We start from the raw sequence: 23,687 nt of genomic DNA, 5'->3' as shown, positions 1-23,687 counted from the left end.
CTCACCCCCTGTGACAGTGCTACATCGATGGCCCTTATGGAACCTCCACCCGCAGGATCTTTGCCTCGGAGCACGCCGTGCTCATTGGGGCAGGTATCGGCATCACCCCCTTTGCCTCCATCCTGCAGAGCATCATGCACAGGTGAGTGCACAGAGCATGGCCCCACCCACATCCTGGGCCTGTCCTGACAGCGGCCCCCCTCGATGCTCCCACTTTCTAACCCCTCCTTTCACCTCTCCCCCTCCCCTCTTCTCTTCCCTCTCCTCCTTGTCCTCCGCCTTATTTTGTGTCTCATCTCCTCTTCCTCATAGGGTGGGCTCTGCCACCCCATCCTTACTTCCTACCTTCTACACTATTCTCTGGGGTCCTGAAAAGTCTCAATTACCCCCCAAATTAAAAAAAACCCTCCTCCTGCTTCCCCTCAGGCACCAAAAGAGAAAGCACGTTTGCCCCAGCTGCCAGCACTCCTGGATGGAGGGCCTCCAGGACCACGACATGAAGCTGCACAAGGTGGGTGCCGCCTCCCGCAGGCAGACATCCGGACCTTCTCCCCAACACCTCCCGGAGCAGGAGCCAGTGCTCCCGTGCAGAGGCAGGAAGGGATACCCTACCTCTCCTCTGCTGGGACCCCCTTGTTCCTTCCAAGTTGTTCTTTCTCTTTCTTTTCCTCCAAAATGCCAGCTCTCCTGGTCCCTCCTAAATGTCCAGGCCTCTGCTATCAACATTCCCGTCACTTCTGAGAGCCCGCTGGGCCCTGAAAAGAAGCACCTTCAGGGACCCAGCTCCAAGCCTCATGCTTACCATCCATGACCCAATGGTGGTTTCAGAGATGAAAACATGTTTGCCTTTTGGAAAGTCATTATTGTGCACAGGGAACTAAACAGTAATTTTGCATAGCTGTCTTTCCCAAGCTGATATCTCAGAACACTGCTTACAAAGACAAATTCTAGCTTTGGAGTCAGGAACCTGGGTCCTGGTCATGCTGTTCTGGAAACTGGGCGAGTCTTTTTACTTCTGTGTGTCTGTCTTCCCCTCTGACCATGTGTAGACACTGGGGGTCCTCAGGGCCCAGGGACCACAAATGTGAGCACGCTGTGAATGAGGGAGACCCTCCTCTGAGCTGAAGCCCCTCTCTCTAGGTGGATTTCATCTGGATCAACCGAGACCAGAGGTCTTTTGAGTGGTTTGTGAGCCTGCTGACCAAACTGGAGATGGACCAGGCCCAGGAGGCACAAGACGGTAGGAGAGGGACAGGTCCTGCAGCCTGTGGGGAGGGACTGGGGAGTCAAGGTCTCTTTTTAAAAAATGATTTATTGAGGTGAAGTTCACATACCATAAAATGAACCGTTTTAATATGAACTCAGTGTCTTTTAAAAAAGTGTTTGTTCCATTTCTATGAAAGATGGGGAAGGTCCACTATAATTTAATATTTTGTAAAGTTTTTTTTTAAAGCAAAAAAAAAAAAAAGGAAAATGAGCCAGTCACAGTGGTGCACACCTGTAATCCCAATGGCTCAGGAGGCTGAAGCAGGAGAATCACAAGTTCAAAGCCAGCCTCAGCGACTTAGCTAAGCCCTAAACAACTCAGTGAGACCCTGTCTCTAAATAAAATACAAAAAAGGGCTAGGGATGTGGCCCAGTGGTTAAGCACCCCTGAGTTCAATCCCTGAACCAAAAAAAAAAAAAAAAAAAGGGAGGGGAATCACTCATAATTCCATCCATGGTCCAGATTACTCTAAACATATTAAAGAATTTTTTCCAAGTTTTTCTTTTCTTTTTCACATTTTATAAAAATGTATATTCTTTATTTTCATAACTGCTCTTTTTTATGATATCTTTTAGATCTCCAGGCCCCACCTTGACCTTCTAGTTCAGCTCTCCTGAAGGCAGAGCTCAGGGATACACATTCCATCATGCTTCTAAGCAGAAGCATGGTGGAATTGTTTTTGGATTGTTTTTTGAGGCATCATTTACATACAATAAAATTAGAAAAATCTTTTGTACAATAAATACAATGACATTTTAACATATGCATACAGTGTGTTACCACCACTACAACCAAATTATGGAACATTTTCATTACCCAAAAGGTTTCCCCATCTCCATACCATGTTGGCAGTCAACATCTTCCCCTGACCGTTAGCCCTGGCAATAACCGATTTGCTTTCTATCACGACAATCTGGCCTTTTTTAGATTTCATATGCATGGAATCATATGAATGTCCACTTCTTCTACTTATCATAGCACCTTGGGAATTGTCCTCATTGTTGCAGGTATCCATAAACAGTTGAATTCATTTTTATTGCTGAGTAGTATTCCATTTTACAAATATGCTACAATTTGTCTTTCCTTTCACTAGTTGATGGACAGTAGAGTTATTTCCATTTTTTGATTATTTTGACACAAGTTTTTGTATGGACGTTTATTCATATGTCTGTCAGATAAATATTTAGGAGCGGGTTTGTTGAGTATTGTGGTAAGTATTAAGTTCAATAGTGTAAATATCGCTGAACTACTTTTCCAAAGCAATTATTCCATTCTACATTTTCGTCAGAAGTGAACGAGAGTTCCTGGTGCTCCATACCTTCATCAGCCTTTTTTGTTTCAGCCATTCTAGTGGATGTGAGTGATCTCCTAATGTGCTCTGAACTGCATTTTCCTAGTGACTAGTGATGCTGAATATCTTCTTGTGGGCTTGTTATTACATGTTCTTTGTGTTGTTTTTTATTGGTGTGTAATAATTGCACATAAAAGAGGGATTCTTTGTGACATATTTGTACACATACAGAAGTTTTGGCTTATTTCATTTCCCAGTACTCTCCTTTTTCTTTCCCTTCTTCCTCCCCTCAATTCCCTTCTATTTGACTGGTCTCCTTTCTATTTTTGTGAAATCCCTTTTTTTTTTAATCCCTCTTTTTTCTCTAGCTGTTACATGTTCTTTGCGAGGTGTCTGTTCAAGTATTTTGCCCAGTTTTAAATCCAGATGTTTGTCTTCTTTTTACTTAGTTGTCAGCACTCTTTATATATTCTGGAAACAAATCCATTATTAGCTGGATATTTTACAAAACATTGTCTTTTCATTGTCTTAAACTGTCTTTTGAAGAACAAAGGTTTTACTTTTTTTTAATATCTTTATTTTATTTATTTATTTTTAATGTGGTGCTGAGGATCGAACCCAGGGCCTCACACATGCTAGGCGAGCTCTCTACCTCTGAACCACAACCCCAGCCCCTTGTTTTACTTTTTAATGATGTCCAATTTATCAGTCTTTTCTTTTATTTCTCTTCTTTTTGTGTTATATTTAAAATCTTTATGTCACTCAAAGTCATGAGAATTTTCTCCAGTGTTTTCTGCTATATATTTTGTAGTTCAGCTCTTCATTTAAATTAGAATTTCTTAGTTTTGTCACTATTGACATTTTGGGCCAAATCATTTCTTATTATATGCATAATTCCTATACATCTTAGGATTTTAGCTACTTTTCAACCTCTGTTCACTAGAAAATAGTAGTACCCTATCCCTGTCATGAAAATATAAAATACCTCCAGATATTGTCAAATGTCTGTGGGAACAAAATTGCCTTCTTTTTAGAAGCACTTATTTAAATAACTATCCATTCAAAATCAATTTTGTATAGATGAGAGTTAAAGGTAGAAGTTAATTTTTACATATGAATACCCAGTTAATTTTTTTCCAAGGATTTCTAGTCTCACTCCAAGAACCAGAGACAGAGGCCAAAGTCTTCATTGCACAACAGAGGTGGATACATATTAAGGATCTTTATGACTTCTTGATGAATCGACCACCTTCTCATTATATAATATCCTTCATCTCTGATAATATACCTTGTTCTGAAGTCTGTTTTTTTTCTGAAATCAATGGAGCCATTCTAGTTTTTTTTTTAAAAAAATTAGTTATGCTATAATATTTCTTTTTCCATTCTTTTTACCAGTCTCATTGTTACATTAAAAGTGAGTTCCTTCTATACAACCTATAACTCTTTCTTTTTAAAAATGCAATTTGATAATATTTGCCTTTTAATTGGAGTTTCTATCCCATTTATATTTTACATAATTATTGATATAATTGTGTTCAAATCTACTATCCTGGTTTTGTTTTCTGTTTGTCCCTCTCTTTTTTTTCCTTTCCCCCTCTTTTTCTGTGTAGTTTAGGATTAATTGTATGTTTTTATAATATCATTTATCTCTGTTATTTAATTACTAACCATATTGCTTGATTTTATTATTCCTGTGGTTGCTATTGGGCTTAAAATATACATCTTTAACATTACAGTCTATCTTTAAATACTATTACACTACTTATTGCACAGCATTATCCTTACCATAATTTCTCCTTTATTGTCATTTTACTACTACATGTTATAAGTCCTACAGTACCTTGTTATTTATTTTGCTTTAAATAGTCAATTATCTTTCAAAAAGAAATTTAAGGGGCTGGGGTTGTGGCTCAGTGGTAGAGCACTCACCTAGCATGTGCAAGGTGCTGGGTTCGATCCTCAGCACCACATAAAAATAAATAAATAAAATAAAGGTATTATCTAAGGTCATCTTTAAAAAATTTTTTTTAAATTAAAATAAACCTCTTTTACATTTATACACATACTTACCATTTCTGGTTCATTTCATTTTTGTGCGTATTTCCAGATTTCCATCTGGGATAATTTTCCTTCTGCTTGAAAAACTCCCTATATCATTTCCTGTATTGCGTATCTAAAATAATGCAGATGATAATTCCTTTAGCTTTTGATTTTCCACCAGAAGTCTTTTTCCCACCTTAGCTTTTTTTTAGTTGTTGTTTGTTTGGGTACTGGAGGATTGCACCCAGGGGTGCTTTACCACTGAGCCACATTCCTAGCCCTTTTTATGTTTTATTTTGTGATAGAGTCTCACTATGCTGCTGAGGGTCTTGCTAAATTTCTGAGGGTGGCTTCGAACTCTGGATATTCTTGCCTCAGCCTCCCAAGCTGCTGGGATAACAGGTATACACCACTATACTCGACCTCACCTTGATTTTTTAACAATATTGTTATCAGTTAATTTTTTTCCTTTGCTTCTTTAAAGATTCCCTCCATTGTCTTCTGGCTTGCATAGTTTCTGACAAGATAACTCTTGTACTTATCTTTATTCCTCTTTAGTAATTTTTCCTCTTTTTACCACTTAAGATTTCCCCCCCTTATTATGATGACTCTTTGTGTGTTTTTGTTTATATTTCTTGTTCTCAGAGGTCATTGAACTTGTAGAGCCTAGAGTTTTTATCAAATTTGGAAGTTTGTCAGCCATTTTTTCTTTACATTTTTTTTCTTTTTTCCATTCTTGTCATTTTGATTACTCATATGTTAGACCATTTGATATTATCCTACAGGTCACTGAGAGAGTGTATTTCTTTCCCTGACCCCCACCCCACTTTCTTTTCATTTTGGATAGTTTTTATTGCTATGTCTTTATTTGCTAAGCCTCTAAGTTCATAGGTCTTTTCTTCTTTAGAGACTTTTCTGTTATTTCCATCCTAATCAAAATTTGAGCAGGTTTTAAAAAATTAGATGTTGACAAGCTGCTTCTAAAATTTATGTGGTAAATCAGAGGATTTAGAATAGCTGTTAATTCTATTCAATGTATTTTTCATTTCTGTTCTTGTATTTTTCTTCAGTAGAAGTTCCATTTTATGTCTCCCATTTCTCTCCTTGTCGTATTTGTTTTGTTTATTTTGCTTTGATGTTATTAAGCACATTTATAATATGGTTTCAACATCTTTGTGTACTAATTCCATCATCTCTGTTATCTCTGGATGTTTCTAATTATTAATTTTCTCCCAGATAAATCTTTTTTTTCCTTCTTCTTCTTTGTATGTATGATTATTTTTTTTGTTGGATACCAAGCAATTTGAATTTTAAATTGTTTTGGTTTTTAGATTTTGTGACATTTTATTTTAATAGTACTGTACTTTGTTCTGGTGCACAGCTGAGTAATGTAGGACTCTGTGGATCCTTTTAAGACTCTCTTTTAGCTTTTGCTAGAGGGTGTCCAGAGCACAATTTCACATATTTAGCCCTAGAACTAAGATGACACACTTCTGAGGAGTCTGCCTAGTGTCCTGTATATCCCACCATCTCTCCACTCTTTCTTGGTAGGAATACAAATTCCCAGCTCTGCTGGAACGCTAGGTATTATTCTTCTTAGTGTTTTCTGGTAATTTTCTTTCACATGTGTACAGACTATCACTCAGCCAAAGACTCAGAGGAAACTTTATGCAGAATTTCCCGAGCTAGTGAGTGTGCTGCTTCCTGCCTTCCTTTCTTCCAGAGTCCCTTCTCCTTTCCTTGTCTCCTCCTCCCCCATCTCATCCTCCCTTCCAAAGTCTCTCCTTTCTTCCCTTCCCCTCTTCCTCTCTACCGTTCCCTTTTGCAATATGGTCTCTAGCAAATTCTAGCTGACTTGGCCTCCCTGCACTCCAGCTGTCTCCTCGCTTCCGTGAGACTGGTGCCAGGCAATGTAGGGCCTGTTTCATTTGTTTCCTTGGCAGTGACAGACCTCTGTCACCTGCTGGGAACCATTGCCTCATATATTTGTACACATCTCCAGCCATTTAAGTTTATAGGGTAAATACGGATCTTTTTACTCCAACACAAATTTTCATTATACATGATTCATTAGTTGAGGTCAACTTTAAAGAAACATGTATGTTTCTCGGGGATGAGGGCTTAGCATCTTTCCTGGTGAGGTGGCAGTCAGAGTGTAGAGAGTGTCTAAGGAAATGGTTGCACCCTTTATCACACAGGGAATCTCTAACAGTTTGGTCCCTTCTTTTATATTTTTATCAGAAATGAATGTTGGAATGTCCTCCCCTGTCCTAACCTTCCCCAGCCCCCAAGTGTTGTAGCCTACATTTTTTTTTTACCTAGTGTTTACTATCATCATTTCTAGCTATGAAAAAATGTTTCTCTGGGTCACATCCCTGTCTCCATGGTGTTTCTTTGAGAAACACTGAGGTTTTGCACTGCATTCTAAAATGAATCTTTTAAGATTCATTATTTGCTGTTTTGTTTTACTTGTGCAATAACATACAAAGAGGAATGTCTTTAGATATGTTTCTAACTTCAAGAGAATTGGTATAGGCTTTTAGACTGTTTGAGTTCCTGGGAACTAGATCTTATGTGGCTTTTTAATTATCACAAGTTGTCATGAGTGAATGCATATTCCTTTGATAAACACAATTTAAAAGTTCATGTAAACAAACACAGTTTTCTACAAGGAACAGTCAAACAGATGTAGTTTATTATGACAAACAGTCAAACCCTTGATGTTCACGTCAGCAGTCTCTGGGAGATAACTGTTAAACCGTGGAATATTTCAGGAAAGCTCTTTGCCCTTTTTGTAAATAACAATTATAGCAAATATTTATAGAGCATTGACTTCATCCTCAATGTTTTTACATACATTAATTCATTAGAAACTCAATTTTGTGATGACAAGCTAGAAGAAAGGTTTGGATTTAATATAAATCTTCTAGTTACTGGTACATAAATATTTTGCTATTTCCTTCTTCCTGATCTGTGTAAACAAAGGATAACAGCTAAACTGGAGTTTTGCATCCTCAGAACCACTTGAGTCAGTGATTTTATTACATCAAATTTCTTTCAAGATTTCTCATTAATTGCAGCTGAAACTTATGGCTTCTAATTTTTAGTTATATGTCAAAGTTTAAATGAATGAAATCATAGTTTATAATTTTGAACTTCTATAGCTTAAGCTTTATTCACTCAGTTTGAATGTTTTTCCTTAATGGTTTTAGAACCTTGGGTATATACCTAACTGCTTTGCCTCAGTTTCCTCATCTGGAAATTAAGGATACTACTAGTACCCAACTCATAGGATTGTTATGAGGATCAAATGACATGTTCCATATAGAGTCCTTAGAACAGTAACTGGAGCTTAACAGATACTCAGTAAATTTAGTAATAGTAGAAGCATTAATAATGTCTCTGAACAGGGATCTGAGGAGGTCTCTCCAAGGTAGCAGTGGGATCCCAGCTTGGCCTGAGTAGGTTCTTGACTTAAAATATTGAAAAGAATTTCAGAATACATCCAAAGCAAGGGACAGCAATGATTTATTAAAAGACACACAAATAAGCAAAGTATGCGTATCCCAGAGGCAGAGGGTGAACACCTCTCGCCTCTCAGAAAAGACAGCGCTGCACCCAGGGCCGAGTTTCTCTCTATAGGACTTTCCCATAGCACAGCAGAAAAGAGCAGATTCACAGGCAAGCTTCTGTGAAAATCAAACCCCATGCTCATCATTTGCTATTGTGGTTCAGGATGTTTCTTCTTGGCTCAGCAGTCTGGCCATCGATCATTATAGGTCTTTGAATCTGATGGAATTTAAATTGATTATGTTTTCATTCTAGTTGATCGGGTCTAAGCATATGCTTGAGGTTTTCTTCATCTAGCTAAAAAGACAAGCATGGCTGGTTATGCTCATTGATCCGGGGCTCCTTCTAGTAAGGGTTTCTTTCTTCCCCTGAGAATTTTTCTATCATATTCCCCATCTCCAACTTGGATCCCTTGATCCCTTGGGTCCCTTCCAGAAGGGGGAAGATCCATCTTCTATAGCTTCTATAAGCTGGAGGAGGCCTTTGTTTTCTACCTAATCGGGGATCAAAGGTCTCTGCCTGTCTGATGTAGTGGGGACAAGGAGAGAGACCATAGTTTAGCAGAGGAGACAGACTGGAATCCACCAGAGTGTGCATCGTCTTTAAGTGAAGTTGAGCCATCCTATAAGAAGTGAAATTTACAAGTAGGTTAAAAACACAAGGACCAAATAGAATATAATACGATGCCTTTCACTAACAAGAGAGCTGTGAGGCTAGGAAGCTAGACATGTTATATACAAGAGACTTATCTTGAGCAGCTCTTTTTCCACTTGAATAAGATTCAGAGATCTTCTAGTGGCTCACAAGTTAAGGAGACATCTTCTGAACGGGTCTGAAGGGCTATTTTCAGATAAAGGCAAATCCTGTGGAGTCTCAAGAGGACCGGGTTTAATTCTGAAAAGTAAATCCATTAAGTGTGTCCTTGTAATTTAACTGCTATAAGGGTGCTTAAAAGAACCCAAAAAGGGTCCTTTCATTTAGGAAGGAGATGATCCAGTGAGGAATCTGTTTTAGAATCAGAAAATCTTGAATGAAAATTAAGCTTTTAAATTTTTAAGTTAAGCATTTTGTAAAATCATTTGACCTTTGGGGTTTCATCAACATCAGCCACAACACAAGTTTGATGAGAAAGAAGTCCAGAAGGTTTGAGAAAAGCAGATAATTGAGCCCTTATATCCAAAAGGGAGTTAAAATCTTTATCTGCCACATCAAGAGTCATCCAAGGCTCTTCTGAAATGATTACCAGCTAATCAAAGGCGGCTTTGAGAGACCTGAGGCATCCTCAGTCCCCCACAGCAGCCATAATGGGAGCAGATGGCCTCCCCTCCCTTCAGTGGTGAGGGCAATTTCCCTCTTTATAGAGGGGACATAACTCAGGTATGGTGGGCCTCACTTGGGGAAGTTCTGGCTAAAACGCCTAGGCTCTTTTGCAGCTGCTAGGTCTTGAGCTATTTCTCTTTCTTTTACATGGAGTTTTTGGGCATGTAGGGGGCAGCCTGTTGCCCAGTGCTAAGGCCAGTAATTGGGTTTGTTCTCTTTCCTGTCCCTTTCAAGACTTCATGGTCTCTTTTATTCTTTCCCCTGTTATTGAAAACCCCAAAGGCCAAATTTAGAAGTTGGTTGATAGGGTTCTGAGGGTCCTTAGTGTGCATTTGAAAATTTTTCCCATCATCTGGAGCAGATTGACTAATAAAGTAAGTCCTCAGGAGAACCTGTTCCTTGTGAGAATTTGGGTCAATATTGGTGTACTTCTTGAAAGTCTTAGCAAGCCTATTTAAGAGCAAGGCAGGATTCTTACCCTTTTCCAGGGTAACTTCCTGGATTTTATCATAATTTATTGGTTTACTCATAAGCTTTCTCGTGCCTTCTATTAAACAAGGGATCATATGGTGGTGTCTTTTAAGATCTGTGCTTTGGATCTGATAATGTTGATTATTAATATGTAACCCAAAGGTAAATTTACAGGGACAGATGTTGAATTGCCCATATCTTAACAAGATGGAGTATTTTTTTAATACTTAAAATCTGCTGGTATAAATATAAAGGAAAAGAGAAACAAATAAAGAAAAGGCTCCAGTATACTTAAAACACTTTGGAGTCCCTGCCCCGAGATTAGGCCATGTTAGTGTGTCTGCTGTTGCCACCTGCTTGGGTAGAGGGCACCCTGCTCCTGGAGGGAATCCTAAAGATCCATGAGCACACAGGAAATGCTGTTTCCTTATCAAGAGCACACAGGGAGAGCTGCCTTGCTTTATAATAACTGTGAAAGGCAAAGGCAAAGATAGATAACACAGCAATTGAGTCTTTAGAGTTTTAATAAAGGTAACTAATTTCCCTAAAAATAGAAATGAGTGGGCTGGGGATGTGGCTCTGTGGTGGAGCACTTGCCTAGCATGAGTGGAGCTCTGGGTTCAACCCCCGCCCCCAACAGTACCACCAAAAAAAAAAAAAGGAATAGGAATGAAACAAAATCCTTGTAAATAATTTTTTCAGAGAATGTGGGTGTGATGAACAAAACAAAATATATCTTAGAAGAGCCATTGCTGATTTAAGAGGAAGAACAGTGACTCAGTCAATTAAATGATGCTACTAAGAATACTTTTTCCCAGAAATAATCCGACACTAGGTCAAGGGGCCTTTCCCCTTTAGGGCTTTATCTGTAAGGACTGGAAGTCTTCACAGCTTCATATCCCAGGTGCTGTTCTAAGAGAAAAGTGCAGAGACGGATCTGGGTGTGTGAGGAAAGTGAAAAGCTGAGGAGGAGTCTCTGTGAAGAAAGTAAGATTCATTGCAGAGACGTAGAAGGAGGGGTCAATATGAGTTCACCCTGCAAACAGAAGGAAGGGGAGGAAGGAAAAGGCAACAGGTCAGAAACAACTCTTCCATGTTACAGGGGAAAGAATGTCAAAGAAAATGAGCCGGAGGAGAAGCCATTGTGTGCTTGGAATGCAAAATGTGCAGCTTTATAGAGTCAGCTTTTCTGGCAAGTTGGGCCAGAATCTGCTCTGACAGGGCCTCGGGGATATTATTCTGTCTATGGAGACAAGGAAAATGGCTTAGAACAAGGCTTAGGCCTTGTATTGCTGTCCTTCCTGTCCCCCACAGCTTCCTTAGTCCCCTCTGACCCCGGGGATGGGACATGTTGTCCTGAATAGTTCCCTGTATGGCTGATGCATACCCTTGGGGCATTCCCCTGACACCTTTGTCCAATTTGGTTTTGTCCCATGTTTTTATTGGTGCATCACAGCTGTTCTTAATGGTGGGAATCCTTGCTACACACTCCTGTGTGCACACAATATAACAATATGATTTGGCCAACATCACTCCCCAGTATTTCCCTGAGGCCTCCCCTCCTCCTCCTCTTGGTCCCTTTCCTCTACTGATCTCCCTTTGATTTTCATGCAATTCTACCCCATCTCTGTTTCCCTTTTTCTTCTTAGATCCCTTGTGAGAGGAAACATACAACCCTTGACTTTCTAAATTTGGCTTATTTTGCTTAACTAAATGTTTTCGAATTTCATTCATTTTTCTGTAAGTAACATAACTTGATTCTTTATTTCTGAATAAAACTCCATTGTGTATATATCTCACACTTTCTTTATCCATTTATCCATTGATGGACACCTAGACTGCTTCCACAGTTTGGCTATTGTAAATTGTGCTGCTATAAACATGAATTGCAGATGTCATTATAGTATATTGACTTCAAAGTTGTAGAATAATTACCAAGGAGTGATAGAGCTGAGTCATATGGTGGTTCTAGGCCTAATCTTTTGAGGAATCTCTGTATTGAATTTCATAGTGGGGTTGCACTAATTTAAAATCCAACATCAGTGTATAGGTGTTCCTTTCTCCCCATATCCTCTCCAGCATTTATTATTGTTTTTATTCTCCATTGCTGCCATTCTGGAGTGAGATGAAATCTCAGTGTAGTTGTGATTTGCATTTCCCTAATTACTAAAGATGTTGATTTTTCTTCACATATTTGTTAGCTGTTTGTGTTTCTTCTTTTGAGAAGTGTCTTGTTTGTTCATTTGTACATTATTAACTGGGGCATTTCTCTTTTTCTGGGTTATAAGTTTTTTGAGTTCTTTATATATGCTGGATATTGATCCTGTGTCAGAAGAGTGGCTAGAAAAGATTTTCTCCAGTATTCAGGTTCTCTCTTCATATTCTTGTTTCTTTTACTGTGCAGAAGTTTTTAATTTGATACCATCTCATATATTAACTCTTGGCATATTTACTGAACTGCAAAGGGCCTTTTGAGACAATCACTTTCTGAATCTATATGGTGGAATATTAACCTTATATTTTCTTCTAAGAGTTGAATAGTTTCTGGTCTAATTCTAGGTCTTCTTTGATCCGTGTTGCGTTTACTTTGTGCAGGGTGAGATATAAGGATCTAGTCTTATTCTTCTGCATATGGATAACCAATTTTCTCAGCACCATTTGTCAAAAAACTGTAGAATAAATTTATATGTTTCTGGAAACATATGCTCTGCAAAAACTGAATCAAGAGACATAGAAAATCTAAACAGACCAATAACTATCCCTGAGATAAAATCAGTAATAAAAAGCCTTCCAACAAAGAAAAGCCTAAGACCAGACAGATTCTCAGCTGAATTCTACCAGACCTTTAAATAAGAACTAATGCCAATGCTCCTCAGATTATTCCATGAAATAGAAAGGAACACTTCCACATTCGTTTTATGAAGCTATATCACCCTCATACCAAAACCAGGCTAGAGCAAGGAAAATAACTACAGACCAATATCCCTGATGAACTTTGATTTAAAAATCCTTAATACACATTAGAAAATCATGTTCAACCACATAGTAGAAGATCCAGTGTGTTTTTTGGCACCTTTGTCAAATAAGGCCATTTTAACAATATTAATTCTGCCTATCCTTGAACATGGGAAAATTTTTTTCCATCATCTTGTGCCTTCTTCAATTTCTTTTTTAAATGTTCTATTGTTTTCATTGTAGAGGATTTTCACCTCCTTGATTAGATTTATTCCTAGGGTTTTTTGTTTTGTTTTGTTTTAAGGCTACAGTGAATGGAATTTGTTTTCCTGATTTCTTTCTCAATAGATTTGTTGTTGATACATAGGAAGGCTATTGATTTTTATATATTGATTCTGTAACCTGCTACTTTGCTGAATTTGCTTATTAGCTCCATCAGTCCTTTGGTGGAATTTTTTGTGTCTTTTAAGTATGAAATTATATCATTTGCAAATGTTGATAATTTGATTTTTTTCCTATTTTTATCCTTTTTATTTCCTTCTCTTGACTAATGGATCTGGTTAGAAATTCTAGTACTACATTGAATAGGAGGGGTGAATTTTAAAGGTAATGTTTTCAGTTTTTCTCCATTCACTGTAGTGTTGGCTCTGGGTCTGTTTTATATAGCTTTTATTATGTTGAAGTAGGTTCCTTCTATTTCTAGTTTCTTTAGTACTTTTATAATGAATTTGTGCTGAATTTTGTCAAAGACCTTCTCTACATCTATTGAGATGACTATGTGATTTTTATCCTTAATTATATTTATGTGATGAATTTAATTTATTGATTTGTATATGATAAACCATCCTTGCACCCCTGAGATAAAACCAATTTGGCTATGATGTGTGATCTACTATATGGTTGAGGTTTTCAGAGAATGCCATGCAATCAAAAGGCAAAAGCTAAAAGGAAAGGAAAGCCAGTCTCTTCATGTCACTAAAGGAATGACACCAGACAGGGATCCAAAGAAGTCCCTTCTAGGGAGCAGTGGAATCTCAGCTTGGGCTGAGTGGGTTATTGACCTCCACCATTGTCAAAAACAAGGCACAAGCAAATATTTATTAAAAGACAGCGAAACAAAGGTATACATGCCCCCAAGATAGGTTGCAGATACCCCTTGCTTCTCAGAAAAGAGAAGACAGTGATGCGTTTTCTTCCTTTATATAGGACTTTCCCTATATAAAGGAAGAAAAGTGCAGGTTCACAGGCAAACTTTTGTTGTGAAAGTCAAATCCCATGTTCATCATTTGATATTTGCGGTTCAGAATGTTTCTTCCTGGTTAAGTAGAGTAGCCATAAATCAGTATCAGTCTTTGAAGCTGGTCACATTTAAATCGATGATGTTGTCTTTCTGATTGATCTGGTACAAGCATATGCTGGAGGCTTTCTTCATCTAAAGAGACAAGCAGGGCTGATCATGCTCATAGATTGGGTCTTCTTCTACTAAGGACCACTTTCTCTCTCTCCCTGTGAGTCCACCTATCTTAGTAATTATAAATGCTCAATAATAGTAGTGGAATTAGCCAACCATGGTGGCATGCATTTGTAATCCCAGCAACTTGGACTGAGGCAAGAGGAATGCAAATTTGAGGCCGGCTTCAGCAACCTACAAGACCCTGTCTCAAAATAAAGAATAAAAGAAGGGCTGGGGAGATACAGAGCTGGGAAAAAGAAGGCAGAAAAGAGTGTGAGCAGAGCCAGAGCTAGAGCCAGAGCCAGGCGAAAAGGCTGAGCACAGAGCCACCGGGATGGGCCATGCAGGGTGGGCCCAGCAAGCCCTCTCATGACCCATGCCAGTGGGGACAGGCAGTGAGTAACTCCTCCCCTGTAGCCCTGGCAAACTCTAATCTGGCCTGCTAGTCAGGGGCCTGAGAGCAGATCCCAAATCAGGCTTTGCTCAGCCTCTGACAAGGACTGGACCTTTGGAAGGTGCCTTCAACAGCAGGACCAGGTGGGCCATAATGCCTGAAAACTCCACAACCATCCTGCAGCCAAACCCAAGTGGGCCAAGGCCTCCGAGAAGTGCACAGACCACCCCAAGTGTTCAGATATAACTGTGGCTGCTGTTCAGGCCAAGAAGACCCACTCTGGCTCCTGGCACCAATCTACTCATACAGAGGTATATCAAGAGCCACTACCAGGTGGGTGAGAATGCCAACTCCCAGATCAAGTTGTGCATCAAGCACCTGGTGCCTCCAGTGTCCTTAAGCAAACCAAAGGGATGGGTGCCTCAAGGTCCTTCCATCTGGCCAAGAGCAAAGACCCTGGGATGTCAATAGCCTTCAGAAAGACCAAGAAAGTGGCCACATCAAAGAAGGCATTCAGGCCCAAGAAAGCTGTGTCCTAAACTCCAAGGAAGAAGCCCAAAGCCACCTCAGACATGAAGGCCAAGAGGAAGCAGCTGCCACACCAAGAAACTCAAAACCCCAAGATTGTCAAAGCCATGCCAGTCAGGGCATCCAAGCCCAAGAAGGCCAAACCAATGAAGCCCAAAGCCAAGTCTGGTGCCACAAGGGCCAGCCAAGACAAGAGTGCCAAGAGGAGGCAATGTGGCCTTTTATTGTGGACACCCCTTCCTCCTCATTTTCTATAAACACTTTGCTCCTTTCTTTTCTCTCCATCCACCTGCGGCCCTTTGCCCCATTCTATCCTAACGTTTCATGAGACAGAATTTGGACTCCTCAGGGATTGTGGAATAATTCCTTTTTCCTTAACCAGCTGTGCAAGGACAGCAACAACAAATCTCATCTGTGTGATAATGAGGATGTGATTATATTTCGTTTTGTTGATTTACTGGTAATCTTCCCACGGGGCTAGGGATTTGGGGGCTTTGTGTGTGTTGTTGGGTGATTTGTTTGCTATGACCGTAGACACGGGGGAGGAGAGAACAGGCGAGGCAGTTTGTTCTGGCTAGAGGAGAGGCAGCCCAGGAACTATAAGGGTTGTAGGAGTGTCCTTAAGTCAGGGGCCCCTTTTAGAGTTTCAGGACCTTTGCTGGTGGGGAAGGGGAGGCAGCTGCTAGCAGCAAAAGAAGGAGGTAGGAAAACCCTTCCTGGGCTGACCTCCCAAAGGGAGTAGTGGTGGCAGCCAGCAGGTGAAGGCCCAGTTTCCTTCTCACTTCCGTCAGTCTTCCCTGTGGCCTCTGTATTGTCTTACGGAAGGCGAGGAGGGCTTCCACATGACAGCCGGATGGGAGAAATTAAGGCTTCTCCTAGTTAGCTAGGAACTAGCTGTTGGGGTGTCTTTGTGACAGAGTCTCCTGTTACATGCAGGAAGGATGAGGAGTTGGTCAGCCAGGTGCCTCGGTGTGCCCTGTGGAAACTTGAGTTTTTCTACATTAATTGTATCCTATAAGGACTTTTTTTTTTAATATTTATTTATTTTTTTTTAGTTTTCGGCGGACACAACATCTTTGTTTGTATGTGGTGCTGAGGACCTTCGCTCTGTACAAGATGTGGCTTTGCTTGGTCTGTGGGGCTCTATCCCCACCACGAGCCACATAAAACCCCCTGACCTCTCTTTACTTCTTTTTATGAGTAGTGGTAGATGGGGAGGGGGAAGGGCAGGGAGAAGACAGTAAGACATACTGCAGCAAATTTTGAATTTGCTAAGTAGTTGGGAGCGCTAGGTCTGTGTGCTTCTCTGTATACAGACATATGCCTGTCTAGGGCCAGTGCTTAATGTTTCACACTGAGAGCTGGGAGAAAAACACAGTACAGATTTTCTCTTATTTTTAATGAAATAGGAACATCACACATTTGCACATCCCTCTGCTTTTTAAAAAACAAGCATTATTTGTGCCAGGAAAATATTCACTGTTGTTATAATTTTAAAACTTTAAAATAAAATTGGAGAAGGGGGCAGGGGAGGCTGGGGATGCAGCTCCGTGGTAAATGCCCTAAGTTTAATCACTACCTCAAAAAAATTGGAAGTCTTTCATGGTTACATAATGAAAGACAGAGTGAGTGGTGCCATAAATAATGGGACCAAGCTCCTGCTACTGAACATTTTATTTATTCCTAATTCTCCCCTATCTCAGATATATCTAAAATTAATATATTAGTGTACATGTTTTTTTTTCTTCCTTCTTTTAGATGATTTCTTAGGAAATGGGAAGCCAGTCTTAAACATAGCTGCTTGGAGGGGGTAAGGCACACTCCCCCCCCCGCACTAGGGACGCTCCCTTATGCTTCCCCCCACAGAAGCTCTCTTTTCCCTTATGCCACCATGTCTCCTCTCTCCTCTCCCCCTCTGACTCTGAGGCGGGCGTAAGAAGGGTCAGGGTCCTCTCAGCAGGCCACCCCTGAGAATGCATCTCCCCCCTTGCAGGCCGCCTAGCACTACTAAGAGTTAAGTGACATGTGAAACAAATGTGCTGTGCCTCCTAGGCCCGTTTCCATCTGGACAGTGGCAGAGACCTTAAGCAGATGGAAACCAGGCTAATGGTGGCACAGGAAACAACAGAGAGCAAGCTGGGATGGCACGAATTCTTTCATGGAGGCATGGGGTGGGTGAGGGGAAGGACAGGGTGACTATCAGCTCATGAATGCTTCTTCCAGTATCCTCTTAGGGCCCTGTCATCTCTGGCTTGAATGAGCCCTAGAGCTGTGCTCACCATCTTTTTCTCACGGTGGCACACACAGAAAACGGTAACATTTGTGTCACAACCCAGGAAAAAGGAAGCAGCTTGAACACAGGTGCCCACCTGGGAGCTCCAATTGCCCTGAGGCCTGAATGAACAATATCTCAGTGCCCTGGACTCTTTCAGCTCCAAAGTGTGGCTTTGCTGGTCTAATGGGTCTCCCCGATGCTGGTCAACTTCCCGTCCATTCAGCCGTCTGATACCACTTCCCAAAGAGCTGTTTTCACCATTTGGCACTCCGCCCAGATACCCTTGACCTTCCCACGTTTCCCAGCTGAACATTCAAGACCTTCAGATTCTGGCATCTGCGTTTCTAGTCCCATCTCCTCTGCTCCATCCAGCCACTCACATGTGTCCCCCAGTTTCACGTTCGCTCCAGCCCCTTGTCCTTGCTCATGCTGTTCCCCCTTTTGAATATGCCTTCCTTTGACCTTCCTTCTGAACCTTGCCCCTCTCCCAAGACCTGACCCAGTCTGTGCCCCTTCCTGGAAGCAGCTCTCTCAGCCACAGTCCTTCCCTGTACATCAATAGTACTTTCCATGTGAGCCATCACTCAAGCCAAGTCACCTTTTCATGTGTGCGTGACTTGTGTCCCCAGGCAGACTGAGGGTAGACAGTGAGAAATGCACTGGAGCTCTGGAGCCCAAAGACTGTTCTGGGATTTATTTCCCCTTCTGTCAAAGTAGGGTCTAGTTCCTGGAGTGGTTGTGAGGCTCACATGAGGCCAAGGGTGTACATTAACTTGTGTTCACCATGCACATGGAGGCCCAGCTCAAGCCATGGGCCATTTTTTCTCTCTACAGCATCAATCACGAGGTAGGTCCTGGGCAAACATGGTTGACTGAAGGTGTGAGTTCCTATACCTCTTGGTGTCCCGCCAAGCCCCAGGGTGCAGTAGTGCCCAGCATCCTGCCCTGTCCCCAACACAGGTGCTAGCCATTTGGTACCACTCTCTTCTGTCATCTGCAGACCACTTCCTGGAGCTGCACATGTACATGACTTCTGCACTAGGCAAGAATGACATGAAGGCCATTGGCCTGCAGATGGCCCTCGACCTCCTGGCCAAGAAGGAGAAGAAGGACTCTATTACAGGTCTCCAGACACGTACCCAGCCTGGGCGGCCCGACTGGAGCAAGGTAAAGGCTAGCTGGAACCCCACAGTGGGCAGGGGCCAATGAGGCTGAGAGTCTGAGGCAGCAGCAGGGAGATCAGGGTCAAGCAGCCAGGGGTGAAGTATGAAGTTCACATCCAAAGTTCAGAGGAGGTGTCCAGGCAGGAGTAGTAGTCAGGGAACCCTGTTCTGCTCAGTCACTCGCTCACTTTGTGCCTCCCTGTTTCCCCATCTGGTTAAGAGGAAGTTGGTCTACCTGCCCTCAATGGCCTCTCCAGCCTTGAGTCCCTATGAACCAAAGCCAGAAAGCCCAGGTGGTCAGGGTCCTGGGGAAACATTAAGTCTTATTTTATCTCCTATTGCAAATGGGGAAACTGAGGCCCATGGGCAAGAAGTAGTTTGTGATCTTTCCATTTTACTTCTCAGATTGGTTTTATTATTATTACTATTATGTTATGTATTATTATGTTTATTAATTATTATTATTTTCTTCTCTGAAAAATTGGGACACAGTCTTTGTAGATGCTCTGAGCCAGGGTCATGAGGGCTAAGGGACAGTACGTGGGAGTGGTACATGGATGTCAAAGGGACCCTTCTTCAAAAGGCAATTTATAAACACAATTTGGGGTAAAAAAAAAAGGGCCCTTACCAGGGGGAAAATAAAAGATGGTGGAATGAGAGGGACATCATCACCCTAGGTACATGTATGACTGCTCATAGGGTGTGACACTACATCGTGTACAACCAGAGAAATGAAGAATTCTACTGCAATTGTGTACAATCAACTAAAATGCATTCTGCTGTCATATATACCTAATTAAAATAAATAAATTAGCTCATTAATAATAATAATAAAGAAAGAGACATCTAGATCATAGTACATGGCCCAGGGGCTCCCGAGCAGCTGCACACAGCCTCTTGTTGCCAAAGCTGCATCAATTTGAGTGTGTTTTTCCCACAGAAGGGGGTTCTCAAGTGGAAGGCCTTGGTTTTACTTATTTCTAGCCCTAACTCCCTTCTGGGCCATGTTACAAGTTGAGCAAGTGGCTCCTGATTGAGTGGCCGGGTGGTGGACTCCACTGTGAGCCCAGCAGCAGTGCCACCCATGTTCCTCAAGCTCCTGGGTCAAATGGGGCTGCTCCTTGATGCCTCCAGGTGGTGGCAGCAGTGGCCTCTGATCCCAGCCCCACCTCTCCTTCTGCTCTCTCCAACCCTCTGACTCCAGGTGTTCCAGAAAGTGGCTGCTGCAAAGAAGGGCAAGGTGCAGGTCTTCTTCTGTGGCTCCCCAGCTCTGGCCAAGGTGCTGAAGGGCCACTGTGAGCAGTTTGGCTTCAGGTTCTTCCAAGAGAACTTCTAGTTCCCGCTTTTTGTGCTGTGCCCCAAATCCACTCCATCACTGGCTTTGTCATAGGGGTATAAGTGCCCCTGTGTGGACCAGCCTCAGACCACCCACCCAGCAGGACAAAGCCCTGGGACCACTGAATCCCAATTAACACAAAACAAGGGGGGCCCAAGGGGCAGACCCCAGAACCCATCTGCTGTGCATTCTAGGATTGCATGAGGCTGAGGAGATGAGGCTGGAGGCTGGGGCCATGGGGAGGCAGGAGGAGACTTCAGGACAGCTGCTCCTCCAAAAGTCCTCTGAGGGAGACTTCTGCCTCCCATAGTGATCCCCAGCCTACCTACTCAGCCACAACATCTCGTTATGCAATTTTCAAACATACAGAAAGTTGAAAGGATTGTGCAGTGCACTGTGCGACCCACCTTCTGACTCCTTGGTTACCATTTTGCTGTGTTTGCTTTATCAAGTATGACCTGTCAGTCCCTCCCTCTACCCATCCACCAATTTATCTCCTTCTTTTGATGTATTTCACAGTAAGGTACAGATATTGACACACTTTGCCACTCAGAGAAACTTAAAATGCAGATTCCTTGGTCCCACACCCAGAAGTTCTAATCTCAAAGGTCTGGGAATGAAACCTGGAACATGTATCTTCCTAGAATCCAGTCCCATGGGGAGAGTGGGACGGCATATTTCCCTACCTCTCTGAATCTTTGCCTTCCCCCCTCAATCCCTCCCCCTTCCTCTCTCTCCTGGCATGTGGCTCAGTGTCCCTCCTTGCTGCACACTCTGGCCCCTCTCTTCTCTCTGACCACTGACCATTAGAGAGGGAAGATGGAGATACCCTCCTGTGTGCCTCTGTGGGATCATGAAGCAGATGGGGACACAGAGCGCTCAGCTCAGCCACCCCAGCTGGGTGGCCCTGGCAACCTCTCCATGTCTGTTTCTTCCTCCATGAAATAAGCTGATGACATGGGCAGGTCACAGCTGTGACGGTGAAGGTGGGCTGGGAGTGAGCCTGGCTGGAGACCTTTTCTGGGGCCTTTCCATCAGGTCATGCTGAGTTACCTGCAAGCCTGGGCGGGCACCTGACTGATGGATCAATCTCAGATCTCGGCTTTGCCATCCTGAGGCCACACACGGTTTGAACCCATTTCCTTCTGTGAAGTCTGCTCCAGCCCTCTGCATCAGGCCTGGGAAGGCTGGAAGGAAACTCTGTCACTATCTGGGACTCAGAAGTATTTGAAAGAGAGTGGCCCAACTTGAGACTGGAGAGTGTAGAGGATGTACCAAAGTCATTTGAAGTCTTGGCAGCAACACTTTAACACAGAATCACACACACACACACACACACACACACGCACACTCACACACCTCTGTTTTATATTTTGTCCTGTCTCAGAACACACTTGAGCTGCAGAACTCAGTCATTTTCTCTCTTAGAGCAGATTTCCACTTGGCACAAACACACATATGCACACAGCCAGCTGTTTGAGTACCTTTTTTTTTTGGCAGTGGTGGGAGCAGGTGGAAGAACCTTAAACAAGATTGTAAATTCCCTTGGCCGAGTGACGATGTGCCTGTGTTCTGTATTCTTTCCAGCCAGACTCCAGTTGCCCACGAGGGGGCGCTGCAGAATCAGAGATCTCAGGAGGGTCTGTTGAGCAGGAAAGGGAGACTGGTTCCTGTGAGGAAATCAAAGGAAAGAGCAGGAAGGACCCCACCCCACTGCAAAGCTCCCCTGTCAGGACAACGCCTCTAGGCTCAGTCTCAGGCAGCACCGTGAAGTCAGTAGAGAGAGTTCATTTTCAAGATCAGTTTCTGCCGCTGCTGGCACCTCACTCTGCCCCTGCCTCCCCCACCACCCCCACCACCCTGCTCCGCCTGCTCCTGCTGTTCAGTTCTGTGCTTTCCTCTTGTCTCCTCCCAACAAAGTGTCCACCTGCAAGGTTGAGTGGAGTTGAACAGGTCTGGCTTGGGGACAACTCATACATAGGTCCAGGCTCTGCCCTCGGTGAACATATGAACTTAGGTGGCAAGTTCAAATATACCAGTGGCCAGCATGCTGAGCGTGTCCACCTGGATGTTTCCCAGGTGACCAGATGGGTGCCATCCCGGTGTCAACCAGAAACAAATGCATCCTTAGAGCCGACTGACTTTTCTTCTTTCAGCCAGATGTCGGCAATGCTGAGACACATCTGGGCCCAAGATAGATAAGGCTGACACAAGAGAGGAGGGAGGGAGCACCAGCTAACTGCAGGTAAAGGGAGGCGTATGGAAGGGCACACCTGACCTCCTCCATCAGGCTGGGTGCTCCCGGAGGTCAGGCCTGTGGCCCCCAAATCAAGCACAAGGGAGAATGAATGGTCCTGAAGTGGGTGTCAGTTCCCACCAGGGCAAGGGAGGGCTGAGATGGAATTGTCTTCTGCATCTAATTGTCATTTGTAATTTGGGGAACAAAAGTGCACACACAAGCTGCCTGAATGTCTTTGCCAGCTGTTCTGCTGTGACCACACTCTGACAGCCACGAAGGTTTTAGAGAAACAAATGATTAGCTGGACCTGCCCCGCCCGCCCAGCACAAGTGCAGTCTATTAATACACTGAGAGCCTGGGGCATTTGTGGGAGGGGTGAGGGACATGGGCCATATTGCAAAGTGTCACCAGCTTTGTAGACAAGGTCCAGAGCAGGGAGATATTAGAGGCACCAGCTGAGGCTGGCTCTGGGCAAAACCTTACATGTGCGCAGTGGAAAAGCCACTGCTTTTGGGAAGTCGGAGCATGGCTTCTACTTTTGCTAGTGCCGCAGGCTGCTGCGCAACCTTGGATATATCATTTGGCCTCTCTGAGCTCTCGCTTTTTTGTCTATGAAGTAAACACATTAAGGACACATGTGTTTAAATGCTTGTACATGCATAGGCATCTCTAAAAGAACACAAATATACTTCTCTTTGCTCTGTGGGGTGGGAGTGGATAGACAGGAAGGAAAGGATTTTGACTTTTGATTTTTGTTTTGTTTTACTTTTTACCCTTCTATGAAGTTTGACGTTTTTATGATAAGGGTATGTTGTTTTAATTTTGAAAAGAAACCCCAAATAGAATGTCATGTAAAAGCAAAACAAAGTACCAAGAATTTGATCTGATCCTATACATATAATGAAAAATAAATAATGTATATGTATCATGTGGGAATAAAAGAAATGCATGGAAAGAGGGGTGGAAGGATGGAGTAGTCACTGTGGGAACTTTGGGGGAGTTTGTGAAGTCCCCCTTACCTTGCTCATGTACTGGTGTATTACCTGTATAATGTTCCCAATGTATAAATTTTACACCAGGCACTTCATGTACCACTCATGTGTTATTATACTTTTTTACTTATGTACTTATGAATGGGTTATGTCATTTTTTAGAAGAATCAAACAAAAGGCAGAGCTTGCCTGCAATGTCATCTATGACCCTTAGCATTAAATCTCAAGTGGAAGCATTTCAGGTATTTGCCAAGGGGAGGCCCCTCTGGTGGAGGGTCAGTCCCTTGTACACAGTGCCCCTATTCAATATGCAAAGCTGCCTGCTTTAAATGGTCTAAATATTAAAACAAAAGACCCCATGAAGGCCTGAGGCTGCTTCAGAAGGACAGAAGA

General features: G+C 42.5%; 1 protein-coding gene and 1 pseudogene across 1 annotated transcript in view; both read left to right on the top strand.

Annotated features, from left to right (window-relative positions):
• Nox5 (NADPH oxidase 5) overlaps window positions 1-23,432 on the top strand; it is a 54,704-nt gene extending 31,272 nt beyond the window's left edge. The window contains 5 exon segments of the mRNA XM_046426672.2: window positions 18-142; window positions 427-511; window positions 1,141-1,240; window positions 18,565-18,731; window positions 19,932-23,432. Of these exon segments, the coding sequence (XP_046282628.1) occupies window positions 18-142; window positions 427-511; window positions 1,141-1,240; window positions 18,565-18,731; window positions 19,932-20,063 (609 nt within the window). The 3' untranslated portion in view covers window positions 20,064-23,432.
• Window positions 14,915-15,546, top strand: LOC124080570 (histone H1.0-like; annotated as a pseudogene).
• Window positions 23,433-23,687: the final 255 nt, after the last annotated feature.

Source organism: Marmota monax, unplaced genomic scaffold, assembly GCF_021218885.2.
Source record: "Marmota monax isolate L192 unplaced genomic scaffold, Marmota_monax_Labrador192_F-V1.1 WCK01_AAM20220418_F8-fsc00078, whole genome shotgun sequence".
In the NCBI taxonomy this organism is placed as follows: domain Eukaryota; kingdom Metazoa; phylum Chordata; class Mammalia; order Rodentia; family Sciuridae; genus Marmota; species Marmota monax.
This window is presented reverse-complemented; position numbering and strand designations above follow the sequence as displayed.